Genomic DNA, 18,738 nt, shown 5'->3' with positions numbered 1-18,738 from the left:
CAATTTGCATAGGCTCAAGGCAAGCCTATGAGCATGAACTCTTTTTCGAGCAATTGTGCTTTGAAATAGATGAGTGAACTTCAAATGAGGAAGAAGATTACTCTAGATTGCTAATGAAGAGAAAAGAAAAATTTTATTCTTCCACTAATGAGCCATGTAAAATTTGTATTACAAGAGATACACATGCTCCTTATTTATACAAACTAAAAGCACACTTGCTTTGAAAGTAAGTAACAAACTTCCTAACAAACTAACTAACTTGGTTGTAACTAACTCACTTAGTTAGTTGTAACCAACTTTATTAACAAACTAAAACTATCCTCCAACTAACTAAGTATCAAATCAGTTGAGAATTATATCACATTCTAACAGAATTGAGTTTGGAGCATAGAATCAATTCTAAAAGAGAAAGCCAAACATATTTCTAAAAGTGAGAAATCACGTTTAGTGCTGAAAACGTGAGTCTGCTGGTTGCAAACGCCTAAACAAACAGGCACTAAATCAGCCCAAATGTTATTACGTTCTCTGATTTTTCCTTCTTCTATAATATGAAATATAAAAAAACATGTTTCGAACGATGCTACTTTCATCCAAGGTCAAACTCAAAACTTTGCAATTGTGTATGCGAGTTTCAGTGGTATTTGTCAATTTGCCTATAGAAAGAAAAATTTAATGGAGCATGTGAAAAATGTTATGTGAGTTTTAGTGATACTTGTCATTAGTTTGTGAAATTTGTGACTCAAGCTATTCCAACTTACTATATGAGCACATTTTTGCTACCGTCATCCCTCGGTGAAAAATTGGAGAGGATGATGAATTCTTTTTGGTGGGGTTCAAATAAGGGTGTTCAGAGAGGTATTAATTTTCTAAGTTAGGAAAAATTATCCATGCGGAAAGTGGTATGGGCTTATTTGGAGCAAAAGTTTTAACGGGGTTAGGGTGTGTTCCGCGAATTATTGTGCCATGAAGGAAGTTATAGATAATTCGGAGTTTTGAGTTGAATGAGAGTGGATTCATCTCCGGAACTTGATGAGGAGAAAATGAATCATATTCCACAGTTTTTATACGTGATAGCGATGAAATATGAGAAAAAAGGAGATAATAAGGTTGATTCATTGAACAACTCTGTCACTGACGCGCAAGCTTTAATAACAGATAAATGCCCCAAATTTCGACAACTATACTCTATTACGTACACTATTAATGAATATATATACCATAAAAAAGTGTATGCGCGCGCGCACATACACTCACATGTATATATATAATAACTTAATTTGTCTTGAATGTATTAAATAGCTTTTTTAACAAATGTATTGTATATAGAATTACACAATATGTAATTTTTTATCAGTCTATATACAATTCACTTGTGAAAAATGTCATTTATATAAGTCTAAAAATTTTGACCAAAAAACCAAATTAGTATTTTTTTTTATATATAAATGGCAAAAACAAACTAGAATTCTAAGTTGATTTGGAAATATCATTTAAACATAAACTATACAACGAAAAGGTGTACAAGAAAACCATTTTAAAAATTATAAACCGTAGACTTTTATTTCATCAAAATGCTAGAATTGAAATTACACGATACTCACAATAATTATTATCTCTTAACTCAATTCTCCTAATAATTTTGTGACTTGATATATTTATGAGTTAAATTTTATCTAAAAATTACCCTGGCTCTGATAAGTCTGTCCAAATTGCCAGTTGTAAGGAGAAACTGAATAAAACTCCAAAGTTTTTCCATCACTTGTAGTAACTTGAAATGACAAAACTTTTCCTACCAAATTCACTCCAGTATTCCACTTTTGTCCAAAATTGCGCTTCATGGGAATCCATCCAGTCTTAGACCCTTTGACACTAACACGAGAAACATCACCAGCATTGGCAACATTGAACACCAGAACAAACAAGAAATTAGGGTTTCCGTTGATCTCAAACCTAACACCCCCTTGTTTCACACATGAAACACGTCGATATTTAACGGGTATGATACCGCCTTTTTCGTAGGCAATAGAAGTGAACATTTTATAACTTAAGTCAAAGTGTTTTAGCGGTGGGTTACAAGCACCGGGCTGGGCGGAATTTGGAGGACAAAAATTTGTTGCGGTTACTGTGATTGGCTTTGCGCCCTTTATGCACCATTAGGGATCGTTGACACAAAATAACTGAAAACAAGCACCACAAGTAGCTCCATTATTGAATAGAGCTGTGCTTAGTGCTGTGTTTGCAAGTCCATATCCTTGTTTGTACAGATCACCATAACTACAAGCCCCCTATGCACAAATACAAGAAAGGATTAGCGGCACGATTTGTTGCTCATTTATTCTTCATTCATGTATAAATAATAAGTAATAAGGATTAGTCATCTGAACTTCATCTAACGCATACCATATGATATAAAAAAAATTGAAATATGATTTTATTTATAATTGCATGTGGGTGAAGAATATTAGACAAACATAATAATTGAGATTCATTGTTCTTTATTGTTGAGAGAATAAATTACGTATAAACGATTTGTATCATCTAAAATGTTATAAAGTAAAAAATTAAGAACTTACGCATGGTTCCAGCTCCTGAAGGACCACCGTAGAAGGTTGCATGAGCATCATACCAATTTAGGTCAATGCCAGCTATGGCCTGTATAAGTTGCAATATGAAAAAGACCAGAGGAATGAAAGAGTGAGACATAGCCATGACTGAGGTACGTAAAAGACACAAATAAGGGTTGTGGAATATTTGCATGTTAGAGTGGTGAATAAATGATGGTATTTAAAGAAAATCAAAATAAATATAAAAGGATATATTTCAATTCTCAAGACAAATAAAGAAATAAAGTCAATTCTCGAGACTACTAAAAATAATAGTCAACTCTCAAGACTAATAAAAAGTCAATTGTCCAAAAAATAAAGAAGATAAATTCATAAAAGAATTAACATTTGCATATATATGAAAAATTCTTAGAAAATGATTTTCAAAATAATAGATTTTGAAAAAAGCTATTGGAAATAGCTTTTCATTTTGTAGGAAAAAATGATTTTCTTTTTACTAAAATGCTTTTTGAAAAAATTTGAAACAAACACAAGTAAAATAAAAAAAATTGATTTTTTTTTGCTAGAAAGTCTGAAACAAACCAGGCCTAAAAGAGGGCAAACACCACAATAAAGTCAACTCATTTTTGCTTAAGATTCTATAAAATGACTTCATCACCATTTCATCTTATGTCCCATCAACCTTAGTTTTCTCGAACCAAATTCCCTTTCTCTTTCTTTTTGTTACATTTTGTTGGTATAAAGACGATATAGAGCTAATTGACTATAAATAAAACATATAACAACAACTTATTTGAAACGATAATCACAAAATTGGCTGTCGTCAACATAATACTAATGATAAAACTAATTTGATTGTAAATTGCGGTGACATGTTCAACATTTAACAACGATCAACTATAAAAAAAGTTTCTTATAAAAAAAAACTATGAAAACAGTTAACAGAAAATGAACATCGTTAATGAGAAAGGGAGGTATTTGTGTATTTGATATGAATTAAAGGGAGAATAGTGTAAGTTTATAAAACTAGAGGGAGTTGTCGATATCATTTAAATAGATTCCAGGGGTTGTGAGTGTAATTTTTCCTTCTTCTATAATATGAAATCTCAAAAAAATCTTTCAAACGGTGCTACTTTCATCCAATGTCAAACTCGAAACATTGCAATTGTGTATGCAAGTTTCAGTGGTATTTGTCACTTTGCCTATAGAAAAAAAAAATTAATGGAGCATGTGAAAAATGTTATGTGAGTTTTAGTGATACTTGTCATTTGTTCGTGAAATTTGTGACTCAAGCTATTCCAACTTACTATATGAGCACATTTTTGCTACCGTCATCCCTCGGTGAAAAATTGGAGAGGATGATGAATTCTTTTTGGTGGGGTTCAAATAAGGGTGTCCGGAGAGGTATTAATTTTCTAAGTTAGGAACAATTATCCATGCGGAAAGTGGTATGGGCTTATTTGGAGCAAAAGTTTTAACGGGGTTAGGGTGTGTTCCACGTATTATTGTACCATGAAGGAAGTTATAGATAATTCGGAGTTTCGAGTTGAATGAGAGTGGATTCATCTCCGGAACTTGATAAGGAGAAAATGAATCATATTCCACAGTTTTTATACGTGATAGCGATGAAATACGAGAAACAATGAGATAATAAGGTTGATTCATTGAACAACTCTGTCACTGACACGCAAGCTTTAACAGATAAATGCCCCAAATTTCGACAACTATACTCTATTACGTACACTATTAATGAATATATATACCATAAAAAAGTGTATGCGCGCGCATACACTCACATGTATATATATAATAACTAAATTTGTCTTGAATGTATTAAATAGCTTTTTTAACAAATGAATTGTATATAGAATTTCACAATATGTAATTTTTTATAAGTCTATATTCAATTCACTTGTGAAAAATGTCATTTATATAAGTCTAAAAATATTGACCAAAAAAACAAATTAGTATTTTTTTTATATATAAATGGCAAAAACAAACTAGAATTCTAAGTGGATTTGGAAATATCATTTAAACATAAATTATACAACGAAAAGGTGTACAAGAAAACCATTTTAAAAATTATAAACCGTAGACTTTTATTTCATCAAAATGCTAGAATTGAAATAACATGATACTCACAATAATTATTATCTCTTAACTCAATTCTCCTAATAATTTTGTGACTTGATATATTTATGAGTTAAATTTTATCTAAAAATTACCCTGGCTCTGATAAGTCTGTCCAAATTGCCAGTTGTAAGGAGAAACTGAATAAAACTCCAAAGTTTTTCCATCACTTGTAGTAACTTGAAATGACAAAGCTTGTCCTACCAAATTCACTCCAGTATTCCACTTTTGTCCAAAATTGCGCTTCATGGGAATCCATCCAGTCTTAGACCCTTTGACACTAACACGAGAAACATCACCAGCATTGGCAACATTGAACACCAAAACAAAGAAGAAATTAGGGTTTCCGTTGATCTCAAACCTAACACCCCCTTGTTTCACACATGAAACACGTCGATATTTAACGGGTATGATACCGCCTTTTTCGTAGGCAATAGAAGTGAACATTTTATAACTTAAGTCAAAGTGTTTTAGTGGTGGGTTACAAGCACCGGGCTGGGCGGAATTTGGAGGACAAAAATTTGTTGCGGTTACTGTGATTGGCTTTGCGCCCTTTATGCACCATTGGGGATCGTTGACACAAAATAACTGAAAACAAGCACCACAAGTAGCTCCATTATTGAATAGAGCTGTGCTTAGTGCTGTGTTTGCAAGTCCATATCCTTGTTTGTACAGATCACCATAACCACAAGCCCCCTCTGCACAAATACAAGAAAGGATTAGCGGCACGATTTGTTGCTCATTTATTCTTAATTCATGTATATATAATAAATAATAAGGATTAGTCATCTGAACTTCATCTAACGCATACCATATGATATTAAAAAATTGAAATATGATTTTATTTATAATTGCATGTGGGTGAAGAATATTAGACAAACAAAATAATTGAGATTCATTGTTCTTTATTGTTGAGAGAATAAATTACGTATAAACGATTTGTATCATCTAAAATGTTATAAAGTAAAAAATTGAAGTTTAATTTTAGAACTTACGCATGGTTCCAGCTCCTGAAGGACCACCGTAGAAGGTTGCATGAGCATCATACCAATTTAGGTCAATGCCAGCTATGGCCTGTATAAGTAGCAATATGAAAAAGACCAGAGGAATGAAAGAGTGAGACATAGCCATGACTGAGGTACGTAAAAGACACAAAAAAGGGTTGTGGAATATTTGCATGTTAGAGTGGTGAATAAATGATGGTATTTAAAGGAAATGAAAATAAATATAAAAGGATATATTTCAATTCTCAAGACAAATAAAGATATAAAGTCAATTCTCGAGACGACTAAAAATAATAGTCAACTCTCAAGACTAATAAAAAGTCAATTGTCCAAAAAATAAAGAAGATAAATTCATTAAAGAATTAACATTTGCATATATATGATAAAATCTTAGAAAATGATTTTCAAAATAATAGATTTTGAAAAAAGCTATTGGAAATAGCTTTTCATTTTGTAGGAAAAAATGATTTTCTTTTTACTAAAATGATTTTTGAAAAAATCTAAAACAAACACAAGTAAAATAAAAAAAAATTGATTTTTTTTTTTTGCTGGAAAGTCTGAAACAAATCAGGCCTAAAAGAGGGCAAACACCACAATAAAGTCAACTCATTTTTGCTTAAGATTCTATAAAATGACTTCATCACCATTTCATCTTATGTCCCATCAACCTTAGTTTTCTCGAACCAAATTCCCTTTCTCTTTCTTTTTGTTACATTTTGTTGGTATAAAGACGATATAGAGCTAATTGACTATAAATAAAACATATAACAACAACTTATTTGAAACGATAATCACAAAATTGGTTGTCGTCAATATAATACAAATGATAAAACTAATTTGATTGTAAATTGCGGTGACATGTTCAACATTTAACAACGATCAACTATGAAAAAAGTTTCTTATAAAAAAAAACTATGAAAACAGTTAACAGAAAATGAACATCGTTAATGAGAAAGGGAGGTATTTGTGTATTTGATATGAATTAAAGGGAGATTAGTGTAAGTTTATAAAACTAGAGGGAGTTGTCGATATCATTTAAATAGATTCCCGGGGTTGTGAGTGTAATTTTTCCTTCTTCTATAATATGAAATCTCAAAAAAATGTTTCAAACGGTGCTACTTTCATCCAAGGTCAAACTCGAAACTTTGCAATTGTGTATGCAAGTTTCAGTGGTATTTGTCACTTTGCCTATAGAAAGAAAAATTTAATGGAGCATGTGAAAAATGTTATGTGAGTTTTAGTGATACTTGTCATTTGTTTGTGAAATTTGTGACTCAAGCTATTCCAACTTACTATATGAGCACATTTTTGCTACCGTCATCCCTCGGTGAAAAATTGGAGAGGATGATGAATTCTTTTTGGTAGGGTTCAAATAAGGTTGTCCGGAGAGGTATTAATTTTCTAAGTTAGGAACAATTATCCATGCAGAAAGTGGTATGGGCTTATTTGGAGCAAAAGTTTTAACGGGGTTAGGGTGTGTTCCACGTATTATTGTACCATGAAGGAAGTTATAGATAATTCGGAGTTTCGAGTTGAATGAGAGTGGATTCATCTCCGGAACTTGATAAGGAGAAAATGAATCATATTCCACAGTTTTTATACGTGATAGCGATGAAATACGAGAAACAATGAGATAATAAGGTTGATTCATTGAACAACTCTGTCACTGACGCGCAAGCTTTAATAACAGATAAATGCCCCAAATTTCGACAACTATACTCTATTACGTACACTATTAATGAATATATATACCATAAAAAAGTGTATGTGCGCGCATACACTCACATGTATATATATAATAACTAAATTTGTCTTGAATGTATTAAATAGCTTTTTTAACAAATGAATTGTATATAGAATTTCACAATATGTAATTTTTTATAAGTCTATATTCAATTCACTTGTGAAAAATGTCATTTATATAAGTCTAAAAATATTGACCAAAAAAATAAATTAGTATTTTTTTTATATATAAATGGCAAAAACAAACTAGAATTCTAAGTGGATTTGGAAATATCATTTAAACATAAATTATACAACGAAAAGGTGTACAAGAAAACCATTTTAAAAATTATAAACCGTAGACTTTTATTTCATCAAAATGCTAGAATTGAAATAACATGATACTCACAATAATTATTATCTCTTAACTCAATTCTCCTAATAATTTTGTGACTTGATATATTTATGAGTTAAATTTTATCTAAAAATTACCCTGGCTCTGATAAGTCTGTCCAAATTGCCAGTTGTAAGGAGAAACTGAATAAAACTCCAAAGTTTTTCCATCACTTGTAGTAACTTGAAATGACAAAGCTTGTCCTACCAAATTCACTCCAGTATTCCACTTTTGTCCAAAATTGCGCTTCATGGGAATCCATCCAGTCTTAGACCCTTTGACACTAACACGAGAAACATCACCAGCATTGGCAACATTGAACACCAAAACAAACAAGAAATTAGGGTTTCCGTTGATCTCAAACCTAACACCCCCTTGTTTCACACATGAAACACGTCGATATTTAACGGGTATGATACCGCCTTTTTCGTAGGCAATAGAAGTGAACATTTTATAACTTAAGTCAAAGTGTTTTAGTGGTGGGTTACAAGCACCGGGCTGGGCGGAATTTGGAGGACAAAAATTTGTTGCGGTTATTGTGATTGGCTTTGCGCCCTTTATGCACCATTGGGGATCGTTGACACAAAATAACTGAAAACAAGCACCACAAGTAGCTCCATTATTGAATAGAGCTGTGCTTAGTGCTGTGTTTGCAAGTCCATATCCTTGTTTGTACAGATCACCATAACCACAAGCCCCCTCTTCACAAATACAAGAAAGGATTAGCGGCACGATTTGTTGCTCATTTATTCTTAATTCATGTATATATAATAAATAATAAGGATTAGTCATCTGAACTTCATCTAACGCATACCATATGATATTAAAAAATTGAAATATGATTTTATTTATAATTGCATGTGGGTGAAGAATAATAGACAAACAAAATAATTGAGATTCATTGTTCTTTATTGTTGAGAGAATAAATTACGTATAAACGATTTGTATCATCTAAAATGTTATAAAGTAAAAAATTGAAGTTTAATTTTAGAACTTACGCATGGTTCCAGCTCCTGAAGGACCACCGTAGAAGGTTGCATGAGCATCATACCAATTTAGGTCAATGCCAGCTATGGCCTGTATAAGTAGCAATATGAAAAAGACCAGAGGAATGAAAGAGTGAGACATAGCCATGACTGAGGTACGTCAAAGACACAAAAAAGGGTTGTGGAATATTTGCATGTTAGAGTGGTGAATAAATGATGGTATTTAAAGGAAATGAAAATAAATATAAAAGGATATATTTCAATTCTCAAGATAAATAAAGATATAAAGTCAATTCTCGAGACGACTAAAAATAATAGTCAACTCTCAAGACTAATAAAAAGTCAATTGTCCAAAAAATAAAGAAGATAAATTCATTAAAGAATTAACATTTGCATATATATGATAAAATCTTAGAAAATGATTTTCAAAATAATAGATTTTGAAAAAAGCTATTGGAAATAGCTTTTCATTTTGTAGGAAAAAATGATTTTCTTTTTACTAAAATGATTTTTGAAAAAATCTAAAACAAACACAAGTAAAATAAAAAAAAATTGATTTTTTTTTTTGCTAGAAAGTCTGAAACAAACCAGGCCTAAAAGAGGGCAAACACCACAATAAAGTCAACTCATTTTTGCTTAAGATTCTATAAAATGACTTCATCACCATTTCATCTTATGTCCCATCAACCTTAGTTTTCTCGAACCAAATTCCCTTTCTCTTTCTTTTTGTTACATTTTGTTGGTATAAAGACGATATAGAGCTAATTGACTATAAATAAAACATATAACAACAACTTATTTGAAACGATAATCACAAAATTGGCTGTCGTCAACATAATACTAATGATAAAACTAATTTGATTGTAAATTGCGGTGACATGTTCAACATTTAACAACGATCAACTATGAAAAAAGTTTCTTATAAAAAAAAACTATGAAAACAGTTAACAGAAAATGAACATCGTTAATGAGAAAGGGAGGTATTTGTGTATTTGATATGAATTAAAGGGAGATTAGTGTAAGTTTATAAAACTAGAGGGAGTTGTCGATATCATTTAAATAGATTCCAGGGGTTGTGAGTGTAATTTTTCCTTCTTCTATAATATGAAATCTCAAAAAAATCTTTCAAACGGTGCTACTTTCATCCAATGTCAAACTCGAAACATTGCAATTGTGTATGCAAGTTTCAGTGGTATTTGTCACTTTGCCTATAGAAAAAAAAAATTAATGGAGCATGTGCAAAATGTTATGTGAGTTTTAGTGATACTTGTCATTTGTTTGTGAAATTTGTGACTCAAGCTATTCCAACTTACTATATGAGCACATTTTTGCTACCGTCATCCCTCGGTGAAAAATTGGAGAGGATGATGAATTCTTTTTGGTGGTGTTCAAATAAGGGTGTCCGGAGAGGTATTAATTTTCTAAGTTAGGAACAATTATCCATGCGGAAAGTGGTATGGGCTTATTTGGAGCAAAAGTTTTAACGGGGTTAGGGTGTGTTCCACGTATTATTGTACCATGAAGGAAGTTATAGATAATTCGGAGTTTCGAGTTGAATGAGAGTGGATTCATCTCCGGAACTTGATAAGGAGAAAATGAATCATATTCCACAGTTTTTATACGTGATAGCGATGAAATACGAGAAACAATGAGATAATAAGATTGATTCATTGAAAAACTCTGTCACTGACGCGCAAGCTTTAATAACAGATAAATGCCCCAAATTTCGACAACTATACTCTATTACGTACACTATTAATGAATATATATATACCATAAAAAAGTGTATGTGCGCGCATACACTCACATGTATATATATAATAACTAAATTTATCTTGAATGTATTAAATAGCTTTTTTAACAAATGAATTGTATATAGAATTTCACAATATGTAATTTTTTATAAGTCTATATTCAATTCACTTGTGAAAAATGTCATTTATATAAGTCTAAAAATATTGACCAAAAAAACAAATTAGTATTTTTTTTATATATAAATGGCAAAAACAAACTAGAATTCTAAGTGGATTTGGAAATATCATTTAAACATAAATTATACAACGAAAAGGTGTACAAGAAAACCATTTTAAAAATTATAAACCGTAGACTTTTATTTCATCAAAATGCTAGAATTGAAATAACATGATACTCACAATAATTATTATCTCTTAACTCAATTCTCCTAATAATTTTGTGACTTGATATATTTATGAGTTAAATTTTATCTAAAAATTACCCTGGCTCTGATAAGTCTGTCCAAATTGCCAGTTGTAAGGAGAAACTGAATAAAACTCCAAAGTTTTTCCATCACTTGTAGTAACTTGAAATGACAAAGCTTGTCCTACCAAATTCACTCCAGTATTCCACTTTTGTCCAAAATTGCGCTTCATGGGAATCCATCCAGTCTTAGACCCTTTGACACTAACACGAGAAACATCACCAGCATTGGCAACATTGAACACCAAAACAAACAAGAAATTAGGGTTTCCGTTGATCTCAAACCTAACACCCCCTTGTTTCACACATGAAACACGTCGATATTTAACGGGTATGATACCGCCTTTTTCGTAGGCAATAGAAGTGAACATTTTATAACTTAAGTCAAAGTGTTTTAGTGGTGGGTTACAAGCACCGGGCTGGGCGGAATTTGGAGGACAAAAATTTGTTGCGGTTACTGTGATTGGCTTTGCGCCCTTTATGCACCATTGGGGATCGTTGACACAAAATAACTGAAAACAAGCACCACAAGTAGCTCCATTATTGAATAGAGCTGTGCTTAGTGCTGTGTTTGCAAGTCCATATCCTTGTTTGTACAGATCACCATAACCACAAGCCCCCTCTTCACAAATACAAGAAAGGATTAGCGGCACGATTTGTTGCTCATTTATTCTTAATTCATGTATATATAATAAATAATAAGGATTAGTCATCTGAACTTCATCTAACGCATACCATATGATATTAAAAAATTGAAATATGATTTTATTTATAATTGCATGTGGGTGAAGAATAATAGACAAACAAAATAATTGAGATTCATTGTTCTTTATTGTTGAGAGAATAAATTACGTATAAACGATTTGTATCATCTAAAATGTTATAAAGTAAAAAATTGAAGTTTAATTTTAGAACTTACGCATGGTTCCAGCTCCTGAAGGACCACCGTAGAAGGTTGCATGAGCATCATACCAATTTAGGTCAATGCCAGCTATGGCCTGTATAAGTAGCAATATGAAAAAGACCAGAGGAATGAAAGAGTGAGACATAGCCATGACTGAGGTACGTCAAAGACACAAAAAAGGGTTGTGGAATATTTGCATGTTAGAGTGGTGAATAAATGATGGTATTTAAAGGAAATGAAAATAAATATAAAAGGATATATTTCAATTCTCAAGATAAATAAAGATATAAAGTCAATTCTCGAGACGACTAAAAATAATAGTCAACTCTCAAGACTAATAAAAAGTCAATTGTCCAAAAAATAAAGAAGATAAATTCATTAAAGAATTAACATTTGCATATATATGATAAAATCTTAGAAAATGATTTTCAAAATAATAGATTTTGAAAAAAGCTATTGGAAATAGCTTTTCATTTTGTAGGAAAAAATGATTTTCTTTTTACTAAAATGATTTTTGAAAAAATCTAAAACAAACACAAGTAAAATAAAAAAAAATTGATTTTTTTTTTTGCTAGAAAGTCTGAAACAAACCAGGCCTAAAAGAGGGCAAACACCACAATAAAGTCAACTCATTTTTGCTTTAGATTCTATAAAATGACTTCATCACCATTTCATCTTATGTCCCATCAACCTCTTAGTTTTCTCGAACCAAATTCCCTTTCTCTTTCTTTTTGTTACATTTTGTTGGAATAAAGATGATATAGAGCTAATTGACTATAAATAAAACATATAACAACAACTTATTTGAAACGATAATCACATAATTGGCTGTCGTCAACATAATACTAATGATAAAACTAATTTGATTGTAAATTGGGGTGACATGTTCAACATTTAACAACGATCAACTATGAAAAAAGTTTCTTATAAAAAAAAAACTATGAAAACAGTTAACAGAAAATGAACATCATTAATGAGAAAGGGAGGTATTTGTGTATTTGATATGAATTATAGGGAGATTAGTGTAAGTTTATAAAACTAGAGGGAGTTTTCGATATCATTTAAATAGATTTCAGGGGTTGTGAGTGTAATTTTTCCTTCTTCTATAATATGAAATCTCAAAAAAATGTTTCAAACGGTGCTACTTTCATCCAAGGTCAAACTCGAAACTTTGCAATTGTGTATGCAAGTTTCAGTGGTATTTGTCACTTTTCCTATAGGAAGAAAAATTTAATGGAGCATGTGAAAAATGTTATGTGAGTTTTAGTGATACTTGTCATTTGTTTGTGAAATTTGTGACTCAAGCTATTCCAACTTACTATATGAGCACATTTTTGCTACCGTCATCCCTCGGTGAAAAATTGGAGAGGATGATGAATTCTTTTTGGTGGGGTTCAAATAAGGGTGTCCGGAGAGGTATTAATTTTCTAAGTTAGGAAAAATTATCCATGCGAAAAGTGGTATGGGCTTATTTGGAGCAAAAGTTTTAACGGGGTTAGGGTGTGTTCCACGTATTATTGTACCATGAAGGAAGTTATAGATAATTCGGAGTTTCGAGTTGAATGAGAGTGGATTCATCTCCGGAACTTGATAAGGAGAAAATGAATCATATTCCACAGTTTTTATACGTGATAGCGATGAAATACGAGAAACAATGAGATAATAAGGTTGATTCATTGAACAACTCTGTCACTGACGCGCAAGCTTTAATAACAGATAAATGCCCCAAATATCGACAACTATACTCTATTACGTACAATATTAATGAATATATATACCATAAAAAAGTGTATGCGCGCGCATACACTCACATGTATATCTATAACAATATATAAAAAGGATAGGTGAGTTTGGGATGGACTTTTCAATATACCTATTTTACCCTTGACTTAGTTTCACAACTTCCATTAACTAATCAATTTAAAAATAAAAAAATTTTAAATCATAAAAATGTGAATAAGTGGCAAATGAGTTGCCTATACATGAATGATAACCAACTTAATACTACATCTATACTATATAAAAAGAGAATACAAATATTTTTGGTGTCGATTTTTCATAATACCAACAATATCCTTATTTTTTTAGCAATAAAAATCTTTTATTAACAAATTCATCATAACATAAGACATTTTTGTTGGACATAAGTTAGACACAGGCAGGCGCGGAACGCGCCTGTCTGGCCCGCTAGTATATAATAACTAAATTTGTCTTGAATGTATTAAATAGCTTTTTTAACAAATGAATTGTATATAGAATTTCACAATATGTAAGTTTTTTATAAGTCTATATACAATTCAGTTGTGAAAAATGTCATTTATATAAGTCTAAAAATATTGACCAAAAAAACAAATTAGTATTTTTTTTATATATAAATGGCAAAAACAAACTAGAATTCTAAGTGGATTTGGAAATATCATTTAAACATAAATTATACAACGAAAAGGTGTACAAGAAAACCATTTTAAAAATTATAAATCGTAGACTTTTATTTCATCAAAATGCTAGAATTGAAATAACATGATACTCACAATAATTATTATCTCTTAACTCAATTCTCCTAATAATTTTGTGACTTGATATATTTATGAGTTAAATTTTATCTAAAAATTACCCTGGCTCTGATAAGTCTGTCCAAATTGCCAGTTGTAAGGAGAAACTGAATAAAACTCCAAAGTTTTTCCATCACTTGTAGTAACTTGAAATGACAAAGCTTGTCCTACCAAATTCACTCCAGTATTCCACTTTTGTCCAAAATTGCGCTTCATGGGAATCCATCCAGTCTTAGACCCTTTGACACTAACACGAGAAACATCACCAGCATTGGCAACATTGAACACCAAAACAAACAAGAAATTAGGGTTTCCGTTGATCTCAAACCTAACACCCCCCTTGTTTCACACATGAAACACGTCGATATTTAACGGGTATGATACCGCCTTTTTCGTAGGCAATAGAAGTGAACATTTTATAACTTAAGTCAAAGTGTTTTAGTGGTGGGTTACAAGCACCGGGCTGGGCGGAATTTGGAGGACAAAAATTTGTTGCGGTTACTGTGATTGGCTTTGCGCCCTTTATGCACCATTGGGGATCGTTGACACAAAATAACTGAAAACAAGCACCACAAGTAGCTCCATTATTGAATAGAGCTGTGCTTAGTGCTGTGTTTGCAAGTCCATATCCTTGTTTGTACAGATCACCATAACCACAAGCCCCCTCTGCACAAATACAAGAAAGGATTAGCGGCACGATTTGTTGCTCATTTATTCTTAATTCATGTATATATAACAAATAATAAGGATTAGTCATCTGAACTTCATCTAACGCATACCATATGATATTAAAAAATTGAAATATGATTTTATTTATAATTGCATGTGGGTGATGAATATTAGACAAACAAAATAATTGAGATTCATTGTTCTTTATTGTTGAGAGAATAAATTACGTATAAACGATTTGTATCATCTAAAATGTTATAAAGTAAAAAATTGAAGTTTAATTTTAGAACTTACGCATGGTTCCAGCTCCTGAAGGACCACCGTAGAAGGTTGCATGAGCATCATACCAATTTAGGTCAATGCCAGCTATGGCCTGTATAAGTAGCAATATGAAAAAGACCAGAGGAATGAAAGAGTGAGACATAGCCATGACTGAGGTACGTCAAAGACACAAAAAAGGGTTGTGGAATATTTGCATGTTAGAGTGGTGAATAAATGATGGTATTTAAAGGAAATCAAAATAAATATAAAAGGATATATTTCAATTCTCAAGACAAATAAAGAAATAAAGTCAATTCTCGAGACGACTAAAAATAATAGTCAACTCTCAAGACTAATAAAAAGTCAATTGTCCAAAAAATAAAGAAGATAAATTCATTAAAGAATTAACATTTGCATATATAGGATACATTCTCAGAAAATGATTTTCAAAATAATAGATTTTGAAAAAAGCTATTGGAAATAGCTTTTCATTTTGTAGGAAAAAATGATTTTCTTTTTACTAAAATGATTTTTGAAAAAATCTAAAACAAACACAAGTAAAATTAAAAAAAAATTGATTTTTTTTTTTGCTAGAAAGTCTGAAACAAACCAGGCCTAAAAGAGGGCAAACACCACAATAAAGTCAACTCATTTTTGCTTAAGATTCTATAAAATGACTTCATCACCATTTCATCTTATGTCCCATCAACCTCTTAGTTTTCTCGAACCAAATTCCCTTTCTCTTTCTTTTTGTTACATTTTGTTGGAATAAAGACGATATAGAGCTAATTGACTATAAATAAAACATATAACAACAACTTATTTGAATCGATAATCACATAATTGGCTGTCGTCAACATAATACTAATGATAAAACTAATTTGATTGTAAATTGGGGTGACATGTTCAACATTTAACAACGATCAACTATGAAAAAAGTTTCTTATAAAAAAAAAACTATGAAAACAGTTAACAGAAAATGAACATCGTTAATGAGAAAGGGAGGTATTTGTGTATTTGATATGAATTAAAGGGAGATTAGTGTAAGTTTATAAAACTAGAGGGAGTTGTCGATATCATTTAAATAGATTTCAGGGGTTGTGAGTGTAATTTTTCCTTCTTCTATAATATGAAATCTCAAAAAAATGTTTCAAACGGTGCTACTTTCATCCAAGGTCAAACTCGAAACTTTGCAATTGTGTATGCAAGTTTCAGTGGTATTTGTCACTTTTCCTATAGGAAGAAAAATTTAATGGAGCATGTGAAAAATGTTATGTGAGTTTTAGTGATACTTGTCATTTGTTTGTGAAATTTGTGACTCAAGCTATTCCAACTTACTATATGAGCACATTTTTGCTACCGTCATCCCTCGGTGAAAAATTGGAGAGGATGATGAATTCTTTTTGGTGGGGTTCAAATAAGGGTGTCCGGAGAGGTATTAATTTTCTAAGTTATGAAAAATTATCCATGCGAAAAGTGGTATGGGCTTATTTGGAGCAAAAGTTTTAACGGGGTTAGGGTGTGTTCCACGTATTATTGTACCATGAAGGAAGTTATAGATAATTCGGAGTTTCGAGTTGAATGAGAGTGGATTCATCTCCGGAACTTGATAAGGAGAAAATGAATCATATTCCACAGTTTTTATATGTGATAGCGATGAAATACGAGAAACAATGAGATAATAAGGTTGATTCATTGAACAACTCTGTCACTGACGCGCAAGCTTTAATAACAGATAAATGCCCCAAATATCGACAACTATACTCTATTACGTACAATATTAATGAATATATATACCATAAAAAAGTGTATGCGCGCGCATACACTCACATGTATATATATATATAATAACTAAATTTGTCTTGAATGTATTAAATAGCTTTTTTAACAAATGAATTGTATATAGAATTTCACAATATGTAAGTTTTTTATAAGTCTATATACAATTCACTTGTGAAAAATGTCATTTATATAAGTCTAAAAATATTGACCAAAAAAACAAATTAGTATTTTTTTTATATATAAATGGCAAAAACAAACTAGAATTCTAAGTGGATTTGGAAATATCATTTAAACATAAATTATACAACGAAAAGGTGTACAAGAAAACCATTTTAAAAATTATAAACCGTAGACTTTTATTTCATCAAAATGCTAGAATTGAAATAACATGATACTCACAATAATTATTATCTCTTAACTCAATTCTCCTAATAATTTTGTGACTTGATATATTTATGAGTTAAATTTTATCTAAAAATTACCCTGGCTCTGATAAGTCTGTCCAAATTGCCAGTTGTAAGGAGAAACTGAATAAAACTCCAAAGTTTTTCCATCACTTGTAGTAACTTGAAATGACAAAGCTTGTCCTACCAAATTCACTCCAGTATTCCACTTTTGTCCAAAATTGCGCTTCATGGGAATCCATCCAGTCTTAGACCCTTTGACACTAACACGAGAAACATCACCAGCATTGGCAACATTGAACACCAAAACAAACAAGAAATTAGGGTTTCCGTTGATCTCAAACCTAACACCCCCTTGTTTCACACATGAAACACGTCGATATTTAACGGGTATGATACCGCCTTTTTCGTAGGCAATAGAAGTGAACATTTTATAACTTAAGTCAAAGTGTTTTAGTGGTGGGTTACAAGCACCGGGCTGGGCGGAATTTGGAGGACAAAAATTTGTTGCGGTTACTGTGATTGGCTTTGCGCCCTTTATGCACCATTGGGGATCGTTGACACAAAATAACTGAAAACAAGCACCACAAGTAGCTCCATTATTGAATAGAGCTGTGCTTAGTGCTGTGTTTGCAAGTCCATATCCTTGTTTGTACAGATCACCATAACCACAAGCCCCCTCTGCACAAATACAAGAAAGGATTAGCGGCACGATTTGTTGCTCATTTATTCTTAATTCATGTATATATAATAAATAATAAGGATTAGTCATCTGAACTTCATCTAACGCATACCATATGATATTAAAAAATTGAAATATGATTTTATTTATAATTGCATGTGGGTGAAGAATATTAGACAAACAAAATAATTGAGATTCATTGTTCTTTATTGTTGAGAGAATAAATTACGTATAAACGATTTGTATCATCTAAAATGTTATAAAGTAAAAAATCGAAGTTTAATTTTAGAACTTACGCATGGTTCCAGCTCCTGAAGGACCACCGTAGAAGGTTGCATGAGCATCATACCAATTTAGGTCAATGCCAGCTATGGCCTGTATAAGTAGCAATATGAAAAAGACCAGAGGAATGAAAGAGTGAGACATAGCCATGACTGAGGTACGTCAAAGACACAAAAAAGGGTTGT

General features: G+C 31.5%; 5 protein-coding genes and 1 pseudogene across 5 annotated transcripts; all 6 read right to left on the bottom strand.

Annotated features, from left to right (window-relative positions):
* Positions 1 to 1,673: 1,673 nt before the first annotated feature.
* On the bottom strand, positions 1,674 to 2,709 carry LOC123901862 (expansin-A23-like). Its single transcript, XM_045951708.1, has 2 exons — positions 2,574 to 2,709; positions 1,674 to 2,008 (listed from the first exon to the last, which is right to left on the bottom strand). The coding sequence occupies exons 1-2, from the start codon at positions 2,707 to 2,709 to the stop codon at positions 1,674 to 1,676; spliced, it is 471 nt and encodes a 156-aa protein (XP_045807664.1).
* Positions 2,710 to 4,685: 1,976 nt separating this feature from the next.
* Positions 4,686 to 5,825, bottom strand: LOC123901876 (expansin-A23-like). The gene is made up of 2 exons (XM_045951719.1): positions 5,690 to 5,825; positions 4,686 to 5,392 (listed from the first exon to the last, which is right to left on the bottom strand). Exons 1-2 carry the CDS (start codon positions 5,823 to 5,825, stop codon positions 4,779 to 4,781), a joined length of 750 nt encoding a protein of 249 aa, XP_045807675.1. The 3' UTR covers positions 4,686 to 4,778.
* Positions 5,826 to 7,808: 1,983 nt separating this feature from the next.
* LOC123901875 (expansin-A23-like) lies at positions 7,809 to 8,960 on the bottom strand. The gene is made up of 2 exons (XM_045951718.1): positions 8,813 to 8,960; positions 7,809 to 8,515 (listed from the first exon to the last, which is right to left on the bottom strand). Exons 1-2 carry the CDS (start codon positions 8,946 to 8,948, stop codon positions 7,902 to 7,904), a joined length of 750 nt encoding a protein of 249 aa, XP_045807674.1. The 5' UTR covers positions 8,949 to 8,960; the 3' UTR covers positions 7,809 to 7,901.
* Positions 8,961 to 10,932: 1,972 nt separating this feature from the next.
* LOC123901872 (expansin-A23-like) lies at positions 10,933 to 12,084 on the bottom strand. Its single transcript, XM_045951716.1, has 2 exons — positions 11,937 to 12,084; positions 10,933 to 11,639 (listed from the first exon to the last, which is right to left on the bottom strand). Exons 1-2 carry the CDS (start codon positions 12,070 to 12,072, stop codon positions 11,026 to 11,028), a joined length of 750 nt encoding a protein of 249 aa, XP_045807672.1. The 5' UTR covers positions 12,073 to 12,084; the 3' UTR covers positions 10,933 to 11,025.
* Positions 12,085 to 14,472: 2,388 nt separating this feature from the next.
* On the bottom strand, positions 14,473 to 15,584 carry LOC123901871 (annotated as a pseudogene).
* A 1,979-nt stretch (positions 15,585 to 17,563) lies between these two features.
* LOC123901864 (expansin-A23-like) lies at positions 17,564 to 18,715 on the bottom strand. Its single transcript, XM_045951709.1, has 2 exons — positions 18,568 to 18,715; positions 17,564 to 18,270 (listed from the first exon to the last, which is right to left on the bottom strand). The coding sequence occupies exons 1-2, from the start codon at positions 18,701 to 18,703 to the stop codon at positions 17,657 to 17,659; spliced, it is 750 nt and encodes a 249-aa protein (XP_045807665.1). The 5' UTR covers positions 18,704 to 18,715; the 3' UTR covers positions 17,564 to 17,656.
* Positions 18,716 to 18,738: the final 23 nt, after the last annotated feature.

Source organism: Trifolium pratense, unplaced genomic scaffold (genome assembly GCF_020283565.1).
Source record: "Trifolium pratense cultivar HEN17-A07 unplaced genomic scaffold, ARS_RC_1.1 scaffold_82, whole genome shotgun sequence".
Classification (NCBI taxonomy): Eukaryota; Viridiplantae; Streptophyta; class Magnoliopsida; order Fabales; family Fabaceae; genus Trifolium; species Trifolium pratense.
Note: the sequence above shows the minus strand (reverse complement) of the source record. Positions and strands in the feature narration are given on the sequence as shown.